This window comes from Apium graveolens, chromosome 7, assembly GCF_009905375.1.
Source record: "Apium graveolens cultivar Ventura chromosome 7, ASM990537v1, whole genome shotgun sequence".
NCBI classification, from domain to species: domain Eukaryota; kingdom Viridiplantae; phylum Streptophyta; class Magnoliopsida; order Apiales; family Apiaceae; genus Apium; species Apium graveolens.
Window position 1 is genome coordinate 2,257,931 of NC_133653.1, and position 20,398 is coordinate 2,278,328.

The window sequence follows — 20,398 nt, forward strand, 5'->3', positions numbered from 1 at the left end:
ACACATATAAATTTATTCTAGAAGATTGCATTATTTCTTTGCTTTCCTGGAAGCTGCATTCAGCTCTTGGAAGTCGCTCTAAAAGACATCTCAAAGTCTTCGTCCTCATCAAGGCCCTGCACATTTAAGGCTTTGGACACAGGACTCTCAGCTGTCTTCTCAAAGTTTGATATGACCCCGACCCCTCTGCATGGACTATTGTCAAAAAGGTGTTACTGCAATACTCTACAAATTATCACAACTTTAGAGCTAACTTGACTTGGTTTACTCCAAGTCTTGGTCTTTGTCAATACATCCAACCTGTAGAGCCGGTGTCGATAGTTGCCCCGCCTTGCCCCCGGTGCTCTACCGCTTTAAATGTGACAATTAAGCTCAAAGTCTTGGTCTTCTATCTTCTATTGCTCTTTAAAGGTGCTCATATTGTGACCCCTCTTAATGTACTCTTTTGGACAGGTGGTGTCGAATCAGACCCCAGTATACATGCATCAGAGAAAAACTATCAGCTAGTATAAATGACCTCTCTGCATCAACTCAATTGGAACAAGCAACTCCCACCTAATGTACTATGCATTAATATGTTAAGCTGATAATTTTTCTTATACATTTACGATCTCAACTGAATAGATTACTTAGATTATCTAAAAGTGCTCATATTGCAGACCACCTATTCGCATCAACATTTACTCCTCAAATTACAAACCCATATTGGTTAATTATCTAGGCAAAGCATGAAGATCAAGTTTTCTGCATCTTCATATTTTTACTTGTATTAAACATGTCACAGTTCATCCGAGAACATAATCTTTTTTCCAACTTATTCTTCTTATAGTTAATAGCTCTAGGAAGTCGCTCTAAAAGACTTCTCATAGTCTTCGTCTCTATCTTCGTCAATGCCCTGCACATTTAAGACTTTGGACAGAAGACTCTCGGCAGTTTGATACGACCTCGACCCCTTTACATGGACTCTCAGAAATTTCCTAGAAGATTCTGATTCTTAAAGTGCTTCTATTGCAGTCCACATATTAGTCCACATTTTGTACCCTAGATAATGAATTGCTTTTACTTGAAGAAACAATGTTTCAAGAAAGTTCAGCTTCAAAGTACATAGCTCTCACAGAGTCATTCCCATCTCTTTTTTTTTTGCTAATTGATTACACACGCACGCACACACACACCGGGAGTCGAACTCCTGACCTCCCGCAAGGGGTACAAGAGCTCAACCACCGCACCAACACCTTGTTGGCATTCCCATCTCTTTCAGTTCTCAAGACTTGGTATTCGTCTTTTACTGCTCTAGATTTGCTTCTACTGCAGCCACACATTACTGGAAAGACTATAATTTATCTAAAATGACTTTGCTTGTGTTCTTCTAAACAGTTTCGGTCTTTGTCTTCTAATGCTCTAAAGTGCTTCTACAATTTATGAAAAGTGGAAGTATTTTGTAGAGATCGGACTATTTGTACATATTAATTTATATTCAAAATAGAACAGAATGCATATACACTAAACTCTGCAGATTAGACATGGAATTGGTTTTACATAAAAAACGAATGCTCATGAAAGTTCGGAGAATTGCATTATTTCTTTGCTGTTCTTGAACATTCCAGCTCCAGAATTCCGCTGTTACAGACTCATTCAAATTCGAATGAATGATCATCTCTCAATTCTCAATGCCATGGTCTTTGTCTTCTACTACTCTAAGAATGATTTTATTGAAATACATCTATCTTCATAGTACTCAACTCATCAACTCATCCATTCTCAAAAAATATTGCTCTTCCAGTTTTAGTGATAATTTTAGCTAAATATGGCTTGACAAATAAAAAAGAGAGGTTAGATATCAATTATTTAGAGGATGTTTACCATTAATTTTCCTTCCATGAGCTTATAATAAGGTTTCTAATAAAATGGATATCATTTTATCCAACATCATTGAAAGCTATTTTAAGGATTAAACGCATTTCTAGCTCATTTTGTGCTCTTAACATCGTGTAGAAAATTTGGTTAAATTCTTCTTCTTCTTATAATTTCCATCCAGCTTCAATGTAGCGAAAGACTAATTCTCGTCATCTTTCCGTTCCTACAGTCTTTTTCTTCGTCTTCAACTGAAGCCCACGTTTTAGTACACAGACTGCAGTTCATCTAAAATGACCCCTCTGCATTGATTTTTGTGAACAATCAGGGTCGGACCTGACTGTACATGGGAGAAAAACTATCAGCCACTTAAGATGGCCTCTTTGCATGATCAGCCCTATATAAACAATACTACGCATTTCTAGCCAGTTTTGTACTATAGTATGTGTTCCAGCCTCAAAGTAGCTCAAGACTGAAATGCATTTCTAGCCCATTTGAACTGAAGATGTTAAACTTGTTTGATTCTAGTAGAGTCCCTTGCTAATTAAATTAAGATTTGACGGAATTTACAGAGTTTACTAGATTAGTTGATTTAACATCACTGCTATTTTTTCCAACATCAAGAAGTGAACACTATTCTAGCCCACTTTGTACGTGATGTTGAATTGGTGATGTTGAATTGGGTTTACTTGAAGAAACAAAGCTTTAAGAAAGTTCATAATATTTCATTAATTTCTTTCCTTTTCTTGAAAATGCATTAATCCAACCCCCAAAGTTGCTCTCAAAGACTCATTCCCGTCATCTGTTTGCTCTCTGCACAGTTATTAACGAAAACAACTTATAACTTCAGCTGTTGAACTTTCAATGTGTGTCCATAATTTACAATAGATACATTGTAACTGTAATGTAAAGAAAGTTCATAAAATTTTACTAATTGATCCCGTTCTTGAAATTGCATTCCAGCTTTAATGTAGGTAACTCTCACGGACTCAATCCTATCAATGATCTTCATCTTATTAATACATGTATAAATTTATTCTAAAAGATTGCATGATTTCTTTGGTTTCCTGGAAGCTGCATTGAGCTTTAGAAAGTAGCTGTAAAAGACTTCTCAAAGTCTTCGTCCTTGTCAATGTCGTGCACATTTAAGACTTTGGACAGAAGACTCTCAACTGTTTGAAATGACTCCGGCCCCTCTGCATGGACTATTGTCGAAAAGGTGTTACTGTAGTACCCTACAAATTATCACAACTTTAAAGCTGACTTGACTTGGTTCACTCCAAGTCTTGGTCGTTGTCAATACATCCAACTTTAGAGCTGGTGTCTATAGTTGCCCCGCGTTGCCCCCGGTGCTCTACCGCTACAAATGTGACAACTATGCTCAAAGTCTTGGTCTTCTATCTTCTATTGCTCTTTAGAAGTGTTCGAATATGTGCGCACCTAAATACTATACATATGCATCAGACAAAAGAATACCAGGCAGTTTAAAGTATCTGGCCTTACGTACACGGGGAGAGTATGTCATTTCATAATTAACAGGGGAAATTATCTTTAACTATTAAAAGACCTCTTTATATATAGTGGTGTCTCTCGCTCCCTTCCTCTAAAGTCGAGATTGCATAAAAAGAATGACCTCTTTTTGTAAGTGTTTCACTTGTGCAAAAAAGTTGATTTCACATTTCAGGCCCTTTTCGTACAACAGATATTGTACTTGTATGACTCGAAAAAAGAAGGCTAACAATACGTCATTTCTCAAAATCTTGATATTCGCCTTCTATTGCACAATAAAGGTGCTCCTATTGCACCCCATATAGACATTACTAACAGATTCTGACTGATAACTAATGTATGAACAAGCAGGGTCGGACATGACTATAAGCACATGCATCGGAGAAAAGAATTGACATCTCAAGGATGTTACTACGTGACCTACTAATTTTGTATTTTTGTCAAGGTACAAGAGGTCAGTAACTGTACATGTTAGTCAAGTTCATTTAAATCAGAAAATTTAGAACGAACAGTGCCGTATTCCTTTAATTCTTAGAAAATTTAGAAAATTTGCCCTATACTGTATGGTAGAAATTATATTGGTTTTGTTTGATGATAGTTCAGAAAACTTCTTTAATTCTTTCCTTCTCTCTTCTAATTATTTCAGAGAAACCCTTATATTTATCATCTTTTCATTTTCGGAGTGCTGGACTCTTGTGAAACATGCATCTCATAGCCAATTTTATTATGAAAATCAAGAACAATAAAAACCAAATCAAGAAGATTCTTTTGATTAAATTAATTATAATTTTTAACAAGAACAAAAATTAAGGTGATGTACAAAAGAATTGGGCTACATATCAGAAAGTTTACACTTCCATTATTTGTTTAAGTTTGATAAACACATTATGAAGTTCTAGCCCATTTTCTACCGGGTAGATATTGATCGAATTGGTTTAATTGAAGAAACAAAGTTTGAGAAATTACCTAGAAGTTTCATTGTTCTTTTCTTTTCCTAAAATTGCAGTCCAGCTTCAAAGTAGCTTCCATAGAGTCATTCCCATCATCTTTCGATTCGTAAAGTGCTTCTATTGCAGTCCACATATTAGTAGACATGCTTCAATTCATTTAAAATGACCCCTCTGCACGAAGTCTTTTTAACAACCAGGGTCGGACTTGACTATAAATGCTTCAGACTATCAAAAATAAACTATCAGCTAGCCTAAAATGACCTCTGCATCAACCATCCAGCTTCAATGTAGCGAATGACTAATTCTCATCATCTTTCCGTTCCTAAAGTCTTTGTCTTCGTCCTCTACTAAAAGTGCTTCTACTGCAGCCCACATATTAGTACACTGACTACAATCCATCTAAAATGACCCCTGCCTATTGAGTCTATTGAGTCTATCACACCACTAATTATGCAATTTTATCCCATTTTCTACTGTAGTATGTTTTCCAGCTTCAAAGTAGCTCTCACAGACTCATTCGCGTGATGTTTCAATTCTCATGTTTTGGTCTTCGTATTGTAGTGCTCAAATATTAGTAGAAAGACTATAAATTTCTAAATTGACCCACTTTGTACGTTGATGTTGAATTGAGTTTACTTGAAGAAACAAACCTTTAGGAAAGTTCATAAAATTTCATGTATTTCTTTCCTTTTCTTGAAATTTCATTTCCTTCATCTACTGAACTGTTCTAAGTCTTCGTCTTTTACTGTACTGTTTCTATTGCAGTCCACATATAAACATTCAGCAATTTGTCTTAAGAGCAAAAAATCCTGAAAACTTCATGTCCTGTTTTTGTAAAGCTCAGCACTTATTAGACATTTTCAAGTTATTTCTTCCAACACGAGTACAAAATTTCCTATACTGCAAAATTCAAAGAGGATTTATAAATCTAGAATTTCAAGTTTGATAAAACATGATGATGTCACTGAAACTCATTTTTAGCCCATGTAGTTCAGTAGATATTGAATAGCTTTTTTTACTTTAAAAGTCGAGGGTTTATGGAAGTTCAGAAAATTCCAGCTTCAAAGTCGCTCTCAATTCAGACCCATGCTCATCATCTTTCCATTCTCAAAGTCTTGGTCTTTGTCTTCCACTGCGTGCCGATGAAAGAAAAAAGACTGTGAGCTAGTGTCTAAAATTACCCCTCTGCATGGACTGTTTTGAAACAAGCAAATCAAACCCACATGGCATACATAATTAGCAGCTAGATAATCAATCTGGAGTGAAGATTAAGTCCAAACTGCGGTATTAGCTTGGAGTTTTTGCTTTCAAGATAACCCTATGCAGGGGTTATTATAGAAACACTGTATCTCACAAATTAAAAATGATCAAAACACTTCATTTTCAGGAAAAGACTATTTTTCTGGAAAATCATGCCACCACTATCAATGAGATATACTGATATAGTGTTTGTTCTGCCAGATGAAATAACTTTCATTTCCAAGATATTTACTGTTAACTTAAGATATACAGGATAAATGTAATACTTTATTACGTCACGCCTCGTTCTACATTTCATTCTTTGTTATACAGGAAATGGTATCTAAAGTTGACCAGGGGAATCATTTCATTCTGTGTTGAAGAGGAACTTTATTTACTAAATAAAACGCATTTGTCTACGATTTCATATTCTTGGATTATGTATGTCAAAGTTCTTTGTAATTGTTCTGTCATGTTCACATGTTACATGTTTGATGATATATCATATTGATCACTAAAGAATTTCTGGTTGTTTCTCACAGCACAGAACAGAGAGATGAAAGGTTTGAGCTCATTGTTCACTTGTGGCTCGTCTTTGTCTTTTTCTGCGCTGAAAGTGCTAGATCATCAACTCGGAGAAAAGAGTCTAAACTACTGTATCAATTAGCTGGAAGTTTTTGTATTTAAGAAACCAACATAATTTCAAGTTGCTGTATATCCCCTGCTAAATTAAATTTTTAAAAAGGATCGTCACGCCTTGTCTTTTCATGCAGGTACCACCACAAATTAGCAGGTATTCAAAATGACAAGACACCATATCACATTCCACCTCTAAAAGTAGCTATCAAAGACTCATTCAGGTCATCTTTTAAATCTCAAAGTTCTTCGTGTAAAACACTTTGAAGACCGGAACACATTTCTAGCCCATTTTGTACACTAGATAATTGGTTTTAGTTGAAGAGACAAAGTTTAAAGAAAGTTCAGGAAATTTCATTAGTTCTTTCCTTTTCTTGAAACTGCATTCCAGCATCAATGTACATAGCTCTCACAAACTCATTCCCATCTCTTTCAGTTCTAAAGTTTTGGCCCTCGTCTTTTACTGCTCTAGATTGGCATCTATTGCAGCCCACACATAACTGGAAAGACTATAATTTATCTAAGATGACTCTACTTGGGTTCTTATGAAACAGTTTGGGTCTTTGTCTTCTAATGCTCTAAAGTTCTTCTACAATTTATGAAAAGTGAAAGTATTTTGTTGAGATCAGACTATTTGTACATATTAATTTATATTAAAAATAGAACAGAATGCATATAAACTAAACTCTGCAGATTAGACATGGAATTGGTTTTACATAAAGAACATTTATGAAAGTTCAGTGAATTGCATTATTTCTTTTCTGTTCTTGAACATTCCAGCTCCAGAATTGCATCAACTGATCCATTCTCGAAATATTGGTCTTCCAGTTTTACTTAAAATTTTAGCTAAATGTGACTTCACAAATACAAAAGAGAGGTTAGATATCAATTATTTAGAGGATGTTTAATTACCATTAATTTTCCTTCCACGAGCTTATAAAGGTTTTTTAATAAAATGGTTATCAATTTATCCAACATCATTGAAAGCTATTTTTACGATGATACGCATTTCTAGCTCATTTTGTGCTGTATATGTCGGGGTTTACTTGAAGAAACAAAGCTCTTAACAAAGTGTAAAAAATTTGGTTAATTTCTTCTCCTTCTTGTAATTTGCATCCAGCTTCAATGTAGCGAAAGACTAATTCTCGTCATCTTTCCGTTCCTAAAGTCTTTGTTTTCGTCTTCTACTGATGCCCACGTTTTTGTACACAGACTACGCAGTTCATCTAAAATGAACTATCAGCCACTTAAGATGGCCTCTTTGCATGGTCTTTGTCAATAGATCCAGCTTTAGAGCATGTGTCGATAGTTGCCCTGCCTTGCCCCCGGTGCTCTACCGCTTTAAATGTGACAGTTAAGCTCAAAGTCTTGGTCTTCTATCATTGCTTCTTAAAAGTGCTCAAATATGTGTGCACCTAAAGACTATACAAATGCATCAGACAAAAGAATACGAGGGAGTTTAAAGTATATGGCCGTAACATACACGATGAGAGTATATCATTTCATATTTAACAGGGGAAATTGTTTTAACTTTTTAAAAGACCTCTTTATGTAATGGAATCTCTCGCTACATTCCCCTCAAGTCGAGATTTCATACCTTGTCAATAGCAAGGTGGTTTGGGTGTTTGAGTGTATTTAGTTATAAAAACAATGACTGTTAGACACTTTGAATAATAGTTTGCAATTTTTGTGAAGTGCTTCACCGCTTGTGCAAAAAAGTTAAGAGCTGGTGCCCATAGTTGCCCTCGGTCTTCTACCGCTTTAAATGTGACAATTATGCTCAAAGTATTGGTCTTCTATCTTCTATTGCTCTTTAAAAGACGAAGCTCAATAGAAGACTTCTATATTAATGTATGGTATACCTATACAAGTATGGGCTTAATGTGTCAATATTAGTACACATACTACAGTTCATCTAAAATGACCCCTCTGCATTGATTTTGTTGAACAATCAGGGTCAGACCTGACTATACATGCATCAGAGAAAAACTATCAGCAACTTAAGCTGACCTCTTTGCATGATCAACCCTATTGAAACAAGCAACTCGTACCTAATGTACCATGCATTAATAAAAATGTATAATATCAAAGTACCTCCTAAACAGTAATTGGGAATAGTAAATACAGCACTAATAGTTACGCATTTCTAGCCAGTTTTGTAGTGTAGTATGTGTTCCATCTTCAAAGTAGCTCTCACAGACTCATTCCCATCATGTTTCAATTCTCATTTTTTGGTACCTCCTAAACAGAAATTAGGAATAGCAAATTAGGTCTACATCATGTTTCAGTTCTCATGTTTTTGTCTTTGTATTGTAGTGCTCACATACTAGTAGAAAGACTATAATTTATCTTCACATACTTGTAAAACATTTAACATATAGATCATGTAAAACTATCTTCACTATGTCTATCTCGTATAACATCTTAAAGATTCTTGTTTGTCAATTTTTTAATGTTTCTTATACATTAATCATCTTTAAATCTTCTCTTAATTGTCAATATATACATAAAAGGAGATTAATCTGTTTGATTTTTGCAGACTAGAGACACTTGCTAATTTAATTAAGATTTGACGGAAATGACAGAGTTTACTTCATAGGGGATGTTTTTCATCCATTCTAGCCCACTTTGTACGTGAAATTTCATATTTCATTATTTTCTGTCCTTTTTCTTGAAATTGCATTCCAACCTTCTAAGTCTTTGTCTTCTACAGCTTCTATCGCAGTCCACATATTAGTATACAGACTACAATTTTATCTAAAATGATCCCCTTACATGGACTCTTATGGACTCTGTGTATGAATATGTAGATGTAGAAAAACTATCAGCTAATACAAATGACCTCTCTGCATCAACTCAAGTGGAACAAGCAACTCCAACATAATATACTATGAATTAATATGTTACACTGATAATTTCCCTTATACAATTACGATCTCAACTGAAGAGGTTATTTAGATTATCTAAAAGTGATTATATTGCAGACCACCTATTTTACCTAAACACTCCCATAATTAGTAGATAGACTAATCTCATGGATGTTCATAAATATTTGGTTGAGCTATATCATTAATATGAAGAAATAGACTCTCAACTGTCTGTTAGCCGGTACTTCTTGCATTTAAGATGTAGAGAACTCAGTGTAACTTTCTTAGCTCCAAAAGTAGCTCCCACTGGCTCATTCGCATCAACATTTACTTCTCAAATTACAAACCCATATTGGTTATTATCTAGGCAGAGCATGAAGATCAAGTTTTCTGCATCTTCATATTTTTACTTGTATTAAACATGTCATAGTTCATCTGAGAACATAATCCTTTTTCCAACTTATTCTTCTTATAGTTAATATACATATAAATTTATTGTAAAAGATTTCTTTGCTTTCTTGGAAGCTGCATTGAGATTTTGTAAGTAGCTGTCAAAGACTTCTCAAAGTCTTCGTCCTCATCAATGTCATGCACATTTCAGGCTTTGGACGGAAGACTCTCGGCAGTTTGATATGACCCCCTCTGCATGGACTATTGTGGAAAAGGTGTCACTTTAGTACCCTACAAATTATCACAACTTTATAGCTGACTTGACTTGGTTTACTCCAAGTCTTGGTCTTTGTCAATACATCCAACTTTAGAGCCGGTGTCAATAGTTGCCCCGCCTTGCCCCGGTGCTCTACCGCTTTAAATGTGACAATTAAGCTTAAAGTCTTGGTCTTCTATCTTCTATTGCTCTTTAAAAGCGCTCAAATATGTGTGCACCTAAAAACTATACAATTGCATCAGACAAAAGAATATGAGGTAGTTTAAAGTATATGGCCATAACGTACACGGTGAGAGTATATCATTTCATATTTAACAGGGGAAATGGTTTTAACTATTAAAAGACCTCTTTATGTAATGGAATCTCTCTCTCCATTTCCCTAAAGTCGAGATTTCATACCTTGTCAATAGCAAGGTGGTTTGGGTGTTTGAGTGTATTTAGTTATAAAAAGAATGACTGTTAGACAGTTTAAATAATAGTTTGCAATTTTTGTGAAGTGCTTCGTTGCTTGTGCAAAAAAATTGATTTTTCATTTCAGGCCCTTTTTGTACAATAGATATTGTACTGGTATTACTCGAAGAAAGAATGTTAAAAACGGTTGAGAGAGATGCATTCCAGCTCCAAAGTGGATTTCAGAAACACTTTGTTTCTCAAAGTCTTGTTCTTCGTCTTCGCCTCCCACAACACAATAAAGGTGCTCCTCCCACATAGACATTAGTAAAAAATTAGCCATCTTACTGGCTTTAACAAGTAAAAATTTGTTTCTGAATTAAATTTCTTGGGTTATTAGTAGATTAGTAGATGGACTACAATTCATCTACACTGACCCCGCTGCATTCCATTTCAGCATATTAGTAGATGGACTACAATTCATCTACACTGACCCCTCTTCATGTACTCTTTTGGACAAGAAGGGTCGGATCGACCCCAGGATAAATGACCTCTCTGCATAAACTCAACTGGAACAAACTCAGTCCATTTTTTAATACTAAACAAGTCTTTAATACTTCATGTCCATTTTTTGTCAAACTCAGTACTTATTAGACTATTTCAAATTATTTCTTCCAACACGAGTAACAAATTGTCTTTACTTTAAATTTCAAAAAGGAGTATGTACAAATTTATAAATTAAGAATTTTCTATTTTGATAAAACATTATGAAGGTCACTGAAACTCATTTTTAGCCCATTTTGCATAATAGATATTGAATTGCTTTTTGTATTAGAAGAGACGAAGGTCTAAGAAAGTTCAGAAAATTCCAGCTTCAAAAGTCTAGGTCTTCGTCCTCTGCTGCATGCGATTGAAAGAAAAGACTGTGAGCTAGTATCTAAAAATGACCCCGCTGCATGGACTGTTTTGAAAGAAGCAAATCATACACACATGGGACATGGCATACATAATCAGCAGCTAGTTTGTCAATTTGGAAGTGAAGACTAAGTCCAACTGTGTATTAAGTTGGATTTTTCGCTTTCAAGAGAACCAACTTGACTAAGTCTAACACATGGGGTTAGAAAGTACTTCATGCCCCAGTTGTATACAAGCAATTTCTTATATAACCAACTTGACTGGCCCAAACATCAACACACAAAAGTTTAAGAAAGTTCAGGGAACTGCATTATCTCTTTCCTGTTCTTGAACATTCCAGCCCCAAAATTCACTCTCAAAGACTCATTCGCATTAATCATCATCTTTCAATTCTCAAAATCCTTATCTTCGTCTTCTACTACCCTAAGAGTGCTTCTATTGCAGCCCTATAACTTATGATTGTCGGACCTAACTATAAGCAAATGCATTAGAGAAAAGAATTGAAATCTCATGGATGTTTCTATCAGCTGGCCTACTGATTTTGTATCTCAGAAAATTTAGAACGATCAGTGCCGTATTCCTATAATTTATTTATAAAATGAAGCATGTAGTAACAATTTTATTAAGCCATAATTTTGCCCTATACTTTATGGTAGAAATTATATTGGTTCTGTTTGATGATAGTTCAGAAATTTTCTTTAATTCTTTCCTTTTCTCTTGTAATTAGTTCTGAGAAACCCTTATTTCTATCATCTTTTCATTCTCGGAGTGCTGAACTCTTATGAAACATGCATCTCATAGCTAATTCATTATGCAATGTATGATAATGTATGATGTAATAAAAAACAAACCGCATATCATACTTCAACAATAAAAACCAAATCAAGAAGATTCTTTTGGATTAAATTAAGAGTAATGCTAGAGGCACAAAAAATTGTTACAAAATGACGTGTCATGGCTGATGTGGCGGTATAGAATGATTTTATCGGTATTTTTGATGTAAATGCAGGGAGGTCCATTTTCATATAGCCAATAAACCCTTACACGTGGCATTTTGTAACTTTTTTGGAAACCAATTTGGTACCCCTAACATTTTCCTTAAATTAATTATGATTTTTAACAACAAAAATTAATTGTTTAAGTTTGATAAACACATTATGAAGTTCTAGCCCATTTTCTACCGGGTAGATATTGATCGAATTGGTTTAATTGAAGAAACAAAGTTTAAGAAATTTCCTAAAAGTTTCATTATTCTTTCATTTTACTGAAATTGCAGTCCACCTTCAAAGTAGCTCCCAAAGAGTCATTTTCATCATCTTTCGATTCTTGAAGTGCTTCCATTGCAGTATTAAAGAAAAACTATCAGCTAGTACAACATTTTACAAACTATCTCTCCACCAAAATTTTTAAAGCCAAAATGATAATGAGTAATTTCATCACCAGTTATTTCGCAATCATTGTGATGATCATCTTCTTGCAACACCACCTTGTTGCTCCTTTAAGTCCTATACAGCAAAAAACAGCATTGTTCCAGTTCAAGAAAAGCTTGACTATTAGTGCTCCTGCAGATTGCATCTATTATTCTTACGACGATGAATATAGTATTCATTCGCATCCAAAGACGATGAACTGGAGCATGAGTTCTGATTACTGCATCTGGGACGGAGTTACCTGCGACCACAAGACAGGGGACGTGATCGGTTTGGATTTAAGTTGCAGTCAGCTGGAAGGAGCCATTCTTCCTAACAGCACTCTCTTCCACCTCTCTCATCTCCGGTTCCTTAACCTTTCTAACAACGACTTCTACCTCTCCAGTGAGTTCCCTCAAGAATTCGGTATCTTTGCAAAAGGTTTGACACATCTCAACCTCTCTCGTACTTGGTTTTCAGGGAGAGTTCCCTCAGGAATCTCTCATTTGCACAAACTGCTCTCACTTGATCTCAGCTTCAACTATTATGCTAAACTTGAAGCTGAAGTGTTTAAGTCACTATTACAGAATTTAACTCAACTAAGAGTGCTTAATCTTGAGGCAGCTTACATCTCCTCTGTTTTACCCTTTAATTTGTCTTCTTCCCTAGAAGTTCTTAACCTTAGGGATACTGGTTTATATGGAGTTCCCTCAGGAATCTCTCACTTGCATAAACTGGTCTCACTTGATCTCAATTACAATGATGTTAAACTCGAAGATGAAGTGTTCAAATCACTCCTACAGAATTTAACTCAACTGAGAGTGCTTAATCTTGAAGGAGTTAACATCTCCTCTGTTTTACCCTTTAATTTATCTACTTCCTTAAGGGTTCTTAACCTTATGAATACTGGTTTACACGGAGTAGTACCCCAAGAGGTTTTCCACCTTCCCAACTTAGAGTTTCTACACCTCGGTGTTAACAGAGATCTAACAGGAGTATTATCCCAAGAGGTTTTCCGCCTTCCCAACTTAGAGCTTCTAGACCTGGGTCGTAATTACGATCTAAAAGCAGTATTACCCAAAGTTAAGTGGGGAAGTAGTGCTACTCTCCGACACCTTTCTCTTAGAGAGATAAACTTCAATCACGGAGGTATACCTGATTCATTAGGATATCTAGAGTCATTAGCCACTTTGGACCTCTCATTTTGTAATTTGTCTGGGCCCATACCAAGATCCATAGGGAACCTTGTTCAGCTTACTTCCTTGGACCTGGCCCACAATAATCTCAATGGCCCAATTTTAACACTTCTCAATGGCCCAATTTTAACAAATTTAGCAATTTTATACCTCGATTCTAACAATTTTAGTGGATCCATTCCACAATCAATTTCTCAACTTGTGAACCTCACTAACCTTGACTTTTCATCAAACAATTTCAGTGGTGTTTTGAACATGAGTATGTTTTCACCCCTTGAATCCCTCGAAGAACTTGGTCTTTCTCATAACCATTTTCTCTCAGTGAGAAGCACATCTATGAGCCCACTCCCTCCTACACTTTCCACATTGGGATTGTCATCTTGCAACATGAAAGAGTTCCCACACTTTTCAAAAGATGCAGAGATCTCACTGGATTATCTAGACCTATCAAACAATGATATTGAAGGGGAAATTCCTGATTGGATTGGGTCTTATCTGAATATTTCTCACAACAGGCTTACAGGTGGTCTTGAGCAACTACCTTGGAATACAATTCAGTACCTTGATCTCCAGCACAATGAGCTTAATGGCTCATTACCCGACTTGATCTGTAATTCAAGCTCTCTTGAGGTACTCAATTTGTCTCATAACAAGTTGAGTGGTGTACTCCCAAGTTGTGGAACACAATTGACCAGCCTTTCGGTGTTTGATCTACGGATGAATAACATACAGGGGAGCCTTCCAGCAAACTTATCAAATTTCCGTTTTCTGGAAACTATAAATTTGAACGGAAATAAATTAGAAGGAAGAGTTCCTTCTTCTTTTCTTGAATTTGATAGTTTACGAGTTCTTGATCTTGGAAATAATCAAATTAGTGATACATTCCCACAATTTTTGGAAGTTCTTCCTAATCTCCAAGTTCTTGTGCTGAAATCAAACAAGTTTCATGGTATTATTATCACGATTTCTAAGGTTGAACGCCCATTTCATAGCTTAAGAATCATTGATCTGTCGTACAATGAGTTTTCGGGTCCACTGCCGTCAATATACTTCAAAAACTTCAAGGCTATGATGAATGGTGACGTGGATAAAACAGAGCGCAAGTACATGGGGGACGACACCTATTACAGTGATTCAATGAGTCTAGTAATTAAGGGAGTAGAGACTGAGTTTGTAAGAATCTTAACTGTATTTACAGCTATTGACCTGTCGGGGAACAATTTTGAAGGGGAGATTGATGAATTCATTGGAAATCTAGTGTCCCTTCGATATCTCAATTTATCTCACAATAATCTCACTGGCCACATACCATCCTCAACCGGGAAATTGTTAATGTTAGAGTCACTAGACCTGTCATACAACCGACTTGAAGGAGAAATTCCTGATCAGCTCTCTAGTCTGAATACACTTGCACGTCTAAATCTGTCTTTCAACCAACTCAGAGGCCCTATTCCAGTAGGACCACAATTGAATACGTTTGAAAATGATAGCTATGTTGGTAACTTGGGGCTGTGTGGACGTCCCTTGTCCAAACTGTGTGAACATGATTTTAAGACGAAGAAAGGGGATGAGTGTTGTATTGCGGCCCAAGAAGAAGAAGATGATTACTTTTTTAGTGGATTTACTTGGGAAGCTGTGGTGATCGGATATGGGTGTGGAGTGGTGCCTGCATTTATTATCGGATACTTCATGTTGGTAGCAGGAAGACCGAAATGGTTTGCTGGTATAATTGGAAGGGAATTGGGCCTCAAGATCAGGAGGATGGAGATTAAATGGCGATACTAAAGATTTTCTGTAATTTTTATATCATGTTAACTGTCATATCATGTAGTCTATAATTCTGAAATAATATTCCAATTTGTTTCTTCTCTGTGTCTTATGATTCTGTTAGCCCATGGGCTTCCTTTTGCAGCTCGATCTTTTGGTGAACTATATTTCGATTGTTGGAACAAGCGCAATATAATTAGGCATGATGGATTTGCAGCATCTTTTTGACTTCGTTGATGTCAGTCGGGTGGTCAGACATGGTATTGCAGGCCGGTAACCCTTAATCTGCTTTTACCTATTGTATCTAATTCTATTATGGTCGTGATTTTAATCTGTAATTTGGAGGTAATTACAACATGTTATCTTTAATCTCTTATTTGGTAAATCATGAAGAAAATCGGATTAAAAGTTTATGAGCTGAATTCATGATGGAGCAAAGCTTCATATTATTTGAGCAAAGTTTTTTACTAGAAAAGTTTAAAATTATTTGGAGCTTATTAATGAACTGTAAATGGCCTGACGGATGTTGTCCAATTGACAAATTCCTGCTAAATCATACAGATTATAAATTTCATATAGGCCTTCAAGAACTCTAGATTTTTGGTGTAGGCCTATCACTATATGTGTGCGTATTATATATTAACATATGCTATCGTTGTCACGAGTATATCTTATGCTAGACACTCTATTAGTGATAGGGAGAGTGCAGCAACTTTTGATAACATTGGCCTCTGTGGCAGACAAGAGGCCCTGTTTCTGTAAAATTGTGATAGAGTCCTGCTTAGAAGTAACAGAGGATAAACACTTGACACATTAGTGTCTACCACAAACTTTCTGGGCTTAGTTGGGCACCCAGCATATTATCATACCTAATCTACATGCACAACCAGTCAATGTGTGCCAGACCTGACTTGGTTAACCTCGAGTCTTGGTCATCGCCAATAGTCTTGTTCTTGGTTTCTATTACATATTCAAGATGAGTCGCATATGGCTTGCAAATTTAGCCCTGCATTACCATATATACCATGTAAAAAAACTTTAGAATAGATTAATGGTTCACGACTACCTTTGCGGCTTTACGGAAGTAATTGTCTTGTGGATAATATCAATCATGCAAATTTAGTACATAATATTTTTACTCTTTTGTACTATAGATGTTTGATTACGATTACTTGAGGGAACAAATATGATTACGATTACTTGAAGGAACAAATATGATTAGGTTTTACTCATTCCTGACTCATTCCCATCATCTTCGGATTCTGAAATTCTCCGTCTTGGTCTTCTACTGCTCTAAATGTGCTTCTATTCCCGTCCACATACTAGTAGACGGGACTCTAATTCATCTATACTGATCTATCAAACAATGATTTTGAAGGGGAAATTCCTGATTGGATTGGGTCAGTGAGGTCTCATTGAATATTTCTCACAACAGGCTTACTGCTGGTCTTGAGCAACTACCTTTGAATAATATAAAGTTGCTTAGTCTCCAGCACAATGAGCTTAATGGCTCATTACCCGACTTGATCTGTAATTCAAGCTATCTTGAGGTACTAAACTTGTCTCATAACAAGTTGAGTGGTGTACTCCCCAGTTGTCGAACACAATTGACCAGTCTTTTAGTGTTTGATCTACGGATGAATAAGATTCAGGGGAGCCTTCCATCAACCTTATCAAATTTTTGTAATTTGAAAAGTATAAATTTGCATGGAAACAAATTACAAGGAAGATTTCCTTCTTCTTTTGTGGAATTTGAAAATTTTAGAAACTCTCGATCTTGGAAATAATCAAATAAATGATACATTCCCGCAGTGTTTGGAAGCTCTTCCAAATCTACAAGTTCTTGTTCTGAAATTTAGTAAGTTTCATGGTCTTATGAACATCCGTTCTAAGAGAACACCCGTTTCCTAGGCTGAGAATCCTTGATCTGTAGTGCAATCCTTGATCTGTGATTGGATTCGGCTGTGGAGTGGTGCCTGCATTTATTGCTGGATACTTGATGTTGCTAGCTAGAAAACCAAAATGGTTTGCTGGAGATTAAATGGAGGATGGAGATTAAATGGAGATAAATAAAGATTTGTTTCAATCTAGCTTCACTCAGATTACTCAATCTTTCTCACAACCATCTCACAGGCCACATACCAGCATCGATTGCTAAATTGACGGTGTTGGAGTCACTAGACCTCTCATCCAACCAACTTAAAGGAGAAATTCCACATCAACTTACTTATTTATATTCGCTTGCAGTTCTGAATCTTTCTTGCAACCAACTTCGAGGTAAAATTCCACAAGGTTTTCAATTCAATACATTTGAAAATGACAGCTATGTTGGTAACTTGGGACTGTGTGGAAATCCATTGTCCAAAAAGTGCGGACATGATAATGTGACGCAAGAAGAAGATGAAGAGGAGGATGATGATTACTTTTTTGGTGGTTTTATATGGGAAGCTGTTGTGATTGGATACGGCTGTGGAGTGGTGCCTGCATTTATTGCTGGATACTTGATGTTGCTAGCTAGAAAACCAAAATGGTTTGCTGGTATCATTGCCAGGGAATGGTTTGTTCATTGAACTGTTTATCCTATGTACTTAATTGTCAAATTTTACTTAATTAATCTGACTGATTGAGTTGTTCATTTCCCTGTAACAGGATCTCTATCCTGGATAGTTATATTCTTCGTTCAGAAAGCTTTGATGATTTCTGGTTCAAGAGGTAGCAAGCAGGCACCCATAGTTCGTATTATGATAAGAAAAATAGGCATTTTACTATTAGAATACTAACTTCTATGTCTTTCGCAGTCATTTACAGGTGCCAGTAATCTGTTCCTCCAAAAATGTCTAATGCTGAGAATATGTTTGTGTTCATGAACTTCTTGTATACACTTGTGGTTCTTAACTGCTCATGCGTTTGTTTAATTTTAAGTCTTTCATACATTCGCAGTTTGGCGCAATATGTGAGACCAAAACAAATGATTGCAGAAAACACCAACTAATTTAATTATGAGATTAATATATATCTTTTTGGCTCGTTAATTACAGGTACTAAGCCTGCATGAAACACTCGTAGCATACAAGAGTGTATACTTCATTGCAATCATCGTTCCCATAACATTGGTCATTCTTGGAAAGATTATCAACCCGGTGAAACCTGCTAGAACAAAAATCCAGAAAGAAGAATGAGGTAGAGATACAATTTTGCATCCTAATGTCATTGAATTGAGATTTGCAAATTACTAGTGCTCTTCTCCAAGTCATATTGCCTTGTCTGTCTATTCTGTAAAAAATCGTTGGCTGACATTCTTTGGCATGTCCGTGTTTATAAGCATGGTCTCGTTTCAATGAACAAGGCCAATACGCAATTTTGTAGATCTGTATACTTATTCTGATCAAAATGAGCAACTTCAGGAATTGTATTTTAATCTGAATTATGTTTTCTCAGTTACCCGATTAAAATGTCAGTAAAGACAAGTCCTGATAGGGTAAATTTATTCGGATAATGATATTGCACACACTACTAAGCCATCCAGAGAACTGAAAAAGACCCTCTATTTTTCTTTGCTTTGGTGTATTGATGAGAAGTCTATTTATATGTATCCCAAGAGAAAGGGCATACACATTGAAGACCAGCACACTGTGTATTTGTGGGACTTTGTCGGCATATGAGGTTCTGTAATCAATGTACAATTACATGCCTGTGCTGCATTAAGGTCGACATAATCGAAGGTTAAAGAAGAGTGAGCTGGAGAGGTAGGGACCTTGAAGCTCCATTCTGTGGTTTGTAGTCCAATATTATGTCTTGAATGAGGCAGCTGGATTGCTGACTTTTTGCCGCCCCTGTTGAAGATGAAATGTTAGATAGTGCCATTCTCTCTGGACCACAACTCTCTTTAAAGTTTCTACTGTGGAGAAAAGAAAATGCCTAAGGAAACAATTGTGTTACAAATTTCATAGATTTTGATCGAAATTTGGTAGTTTTCAGGTCTAGAAAGAAAGTAACTAATTTTCAAAGTCAAATAGTATTTGAGGTAAAGAATGTGTATGTCACAACATCTCTTTGGGAGTTTTCAGGTCTAGAAAGTAACTAATTTTCAAAGTCGGATAGTATTCGAGGTAAGGCATGTGTATGGCGAAAATTTATATGGGCGGCATTTTGGAAAAATTGTATACTTGCTCTCCCAATCAGGCATCATCTCACTTCTGGGAGGAAAAAGACAAATGTTTCCTGCTAAGCCTTGTTCTTCTCTTGCATAATGCTACTCACAATTATTGTTAGAGAGTGATTAGTTTCCTTGCAACACTCAAGTTATGAACTGGACTTAACCCCACTTGTTGATGAATAATATACAGTCTTTTGGATGTTATGCAACTCAAAGATTAGGGCTGCAGTGTTATACATGTTCTTCTCCATGGCATGTCACTCTACAGAACAAAGGTTGTTTGAAATGTACACTATTTTTACTCGATATGAAATCCATTTTTATGTAGCATGTAATGTTTATAGCAACAGCGGAACCAGGATCTTAATACAGTCGGGACTAAAATACACTTAATTTCAGAAGATATCCGTAACTATTTTTTTCATTCAGTCAAGACTTCAGCCCACCGTGTTGGTAAGTCACATATGCACAAGAAAAGATCAGAAGGTGTGTTTTGCATCACTGTTGTCTTCTCTGTGTTGCAAAAACTTACAGTATGATTATTATTACATCTACTTCCACTTTTTTTTCTGCCATTTCACTTGTTAAAAGGAAATGAACTTGAATCTAAAGGCAACATCAAGATTCAGTTGTTGTCTAAAGAGTATACGAAAAATTAATTCATGCACATTTCTTAATGTATTTCAACACCAAAAAAGCAAGAAAAAGAGAAATTTTTTTTTTAAAAAAATGCAAGTATTCTCATTATATATAGATGGTTCAAGTACACATTCTAAACAATATTCCTCTCTGTCCATTCCTCATCATCAGACAATTGTGAGGCATTTCATTCTCTTCTAAAGT

General features: G+C 35.8%; 1 protein-coding gene across 2 annotated transcripts; it reads left to right on the plus strand.

Annotated features, from left to right (window-relative positions):
• The first annotated feature begins 12,285 nt into the window (after positions 1-12,285).
• On the plus strand, positions 12,286-19,885 carry LOC141675229 (receptor-like protein 6). Of its 2 annotated transcripts, XM_074481939.1 has the most exons (4): positions 12,286-14,932; positions 17,533-17,956; positions 18,049-18,111; positions 18,198-19,885. In XM_074481939.1, exons 1-4 carry the CDS (start codon positions 12,445-12,447, stop codon positions 18,238-18,240), a joined length of 3,018 nt encoding a protein of 1,005 aa, XP_074338040.1. In that variant the 5' UTR covers positions 12,286-12,444; the 3' UTR covers positions 18,241-19,885. The 2 variants fall into 2 exon arrangements, with proteins under 2 accessions (XP_074338040.1, XP_074338039.1); XM_074481938.1 differs by lacking the exons at positions 18,049-18,111; positions 18,198-19,885 and having other exon boundaries at positions 12,294-15,426; positions 15,545-17,616.
• Positions 19,886-20,398: the final 513 nt, after the last annotated feature.

Excerpts from the sequence above, each read along its gene's own strand:
- LOC141675229 (XM_074481939.1), top strand. The coding sequence starts at position 12,445 with ATGATAATGAGTAATTTCATCACCAGTTATTTCGCAATCATTGTGATG. Across the intron at positions 14,933-17,532 it reads ATCTCACAATAATCTCACTG|GCCACATACCAGCATCGATT; the intron begins GCCACATACCAT and ends ACCATCTCACAG. Across the intron at positions 17,957-18,048 it reads GGTATCATTGCCAGGGAATG|GATCTCTATCCTGGATAGTT; the intron begins GTTTGTTCATTG and ends TCCCTGTAACAG.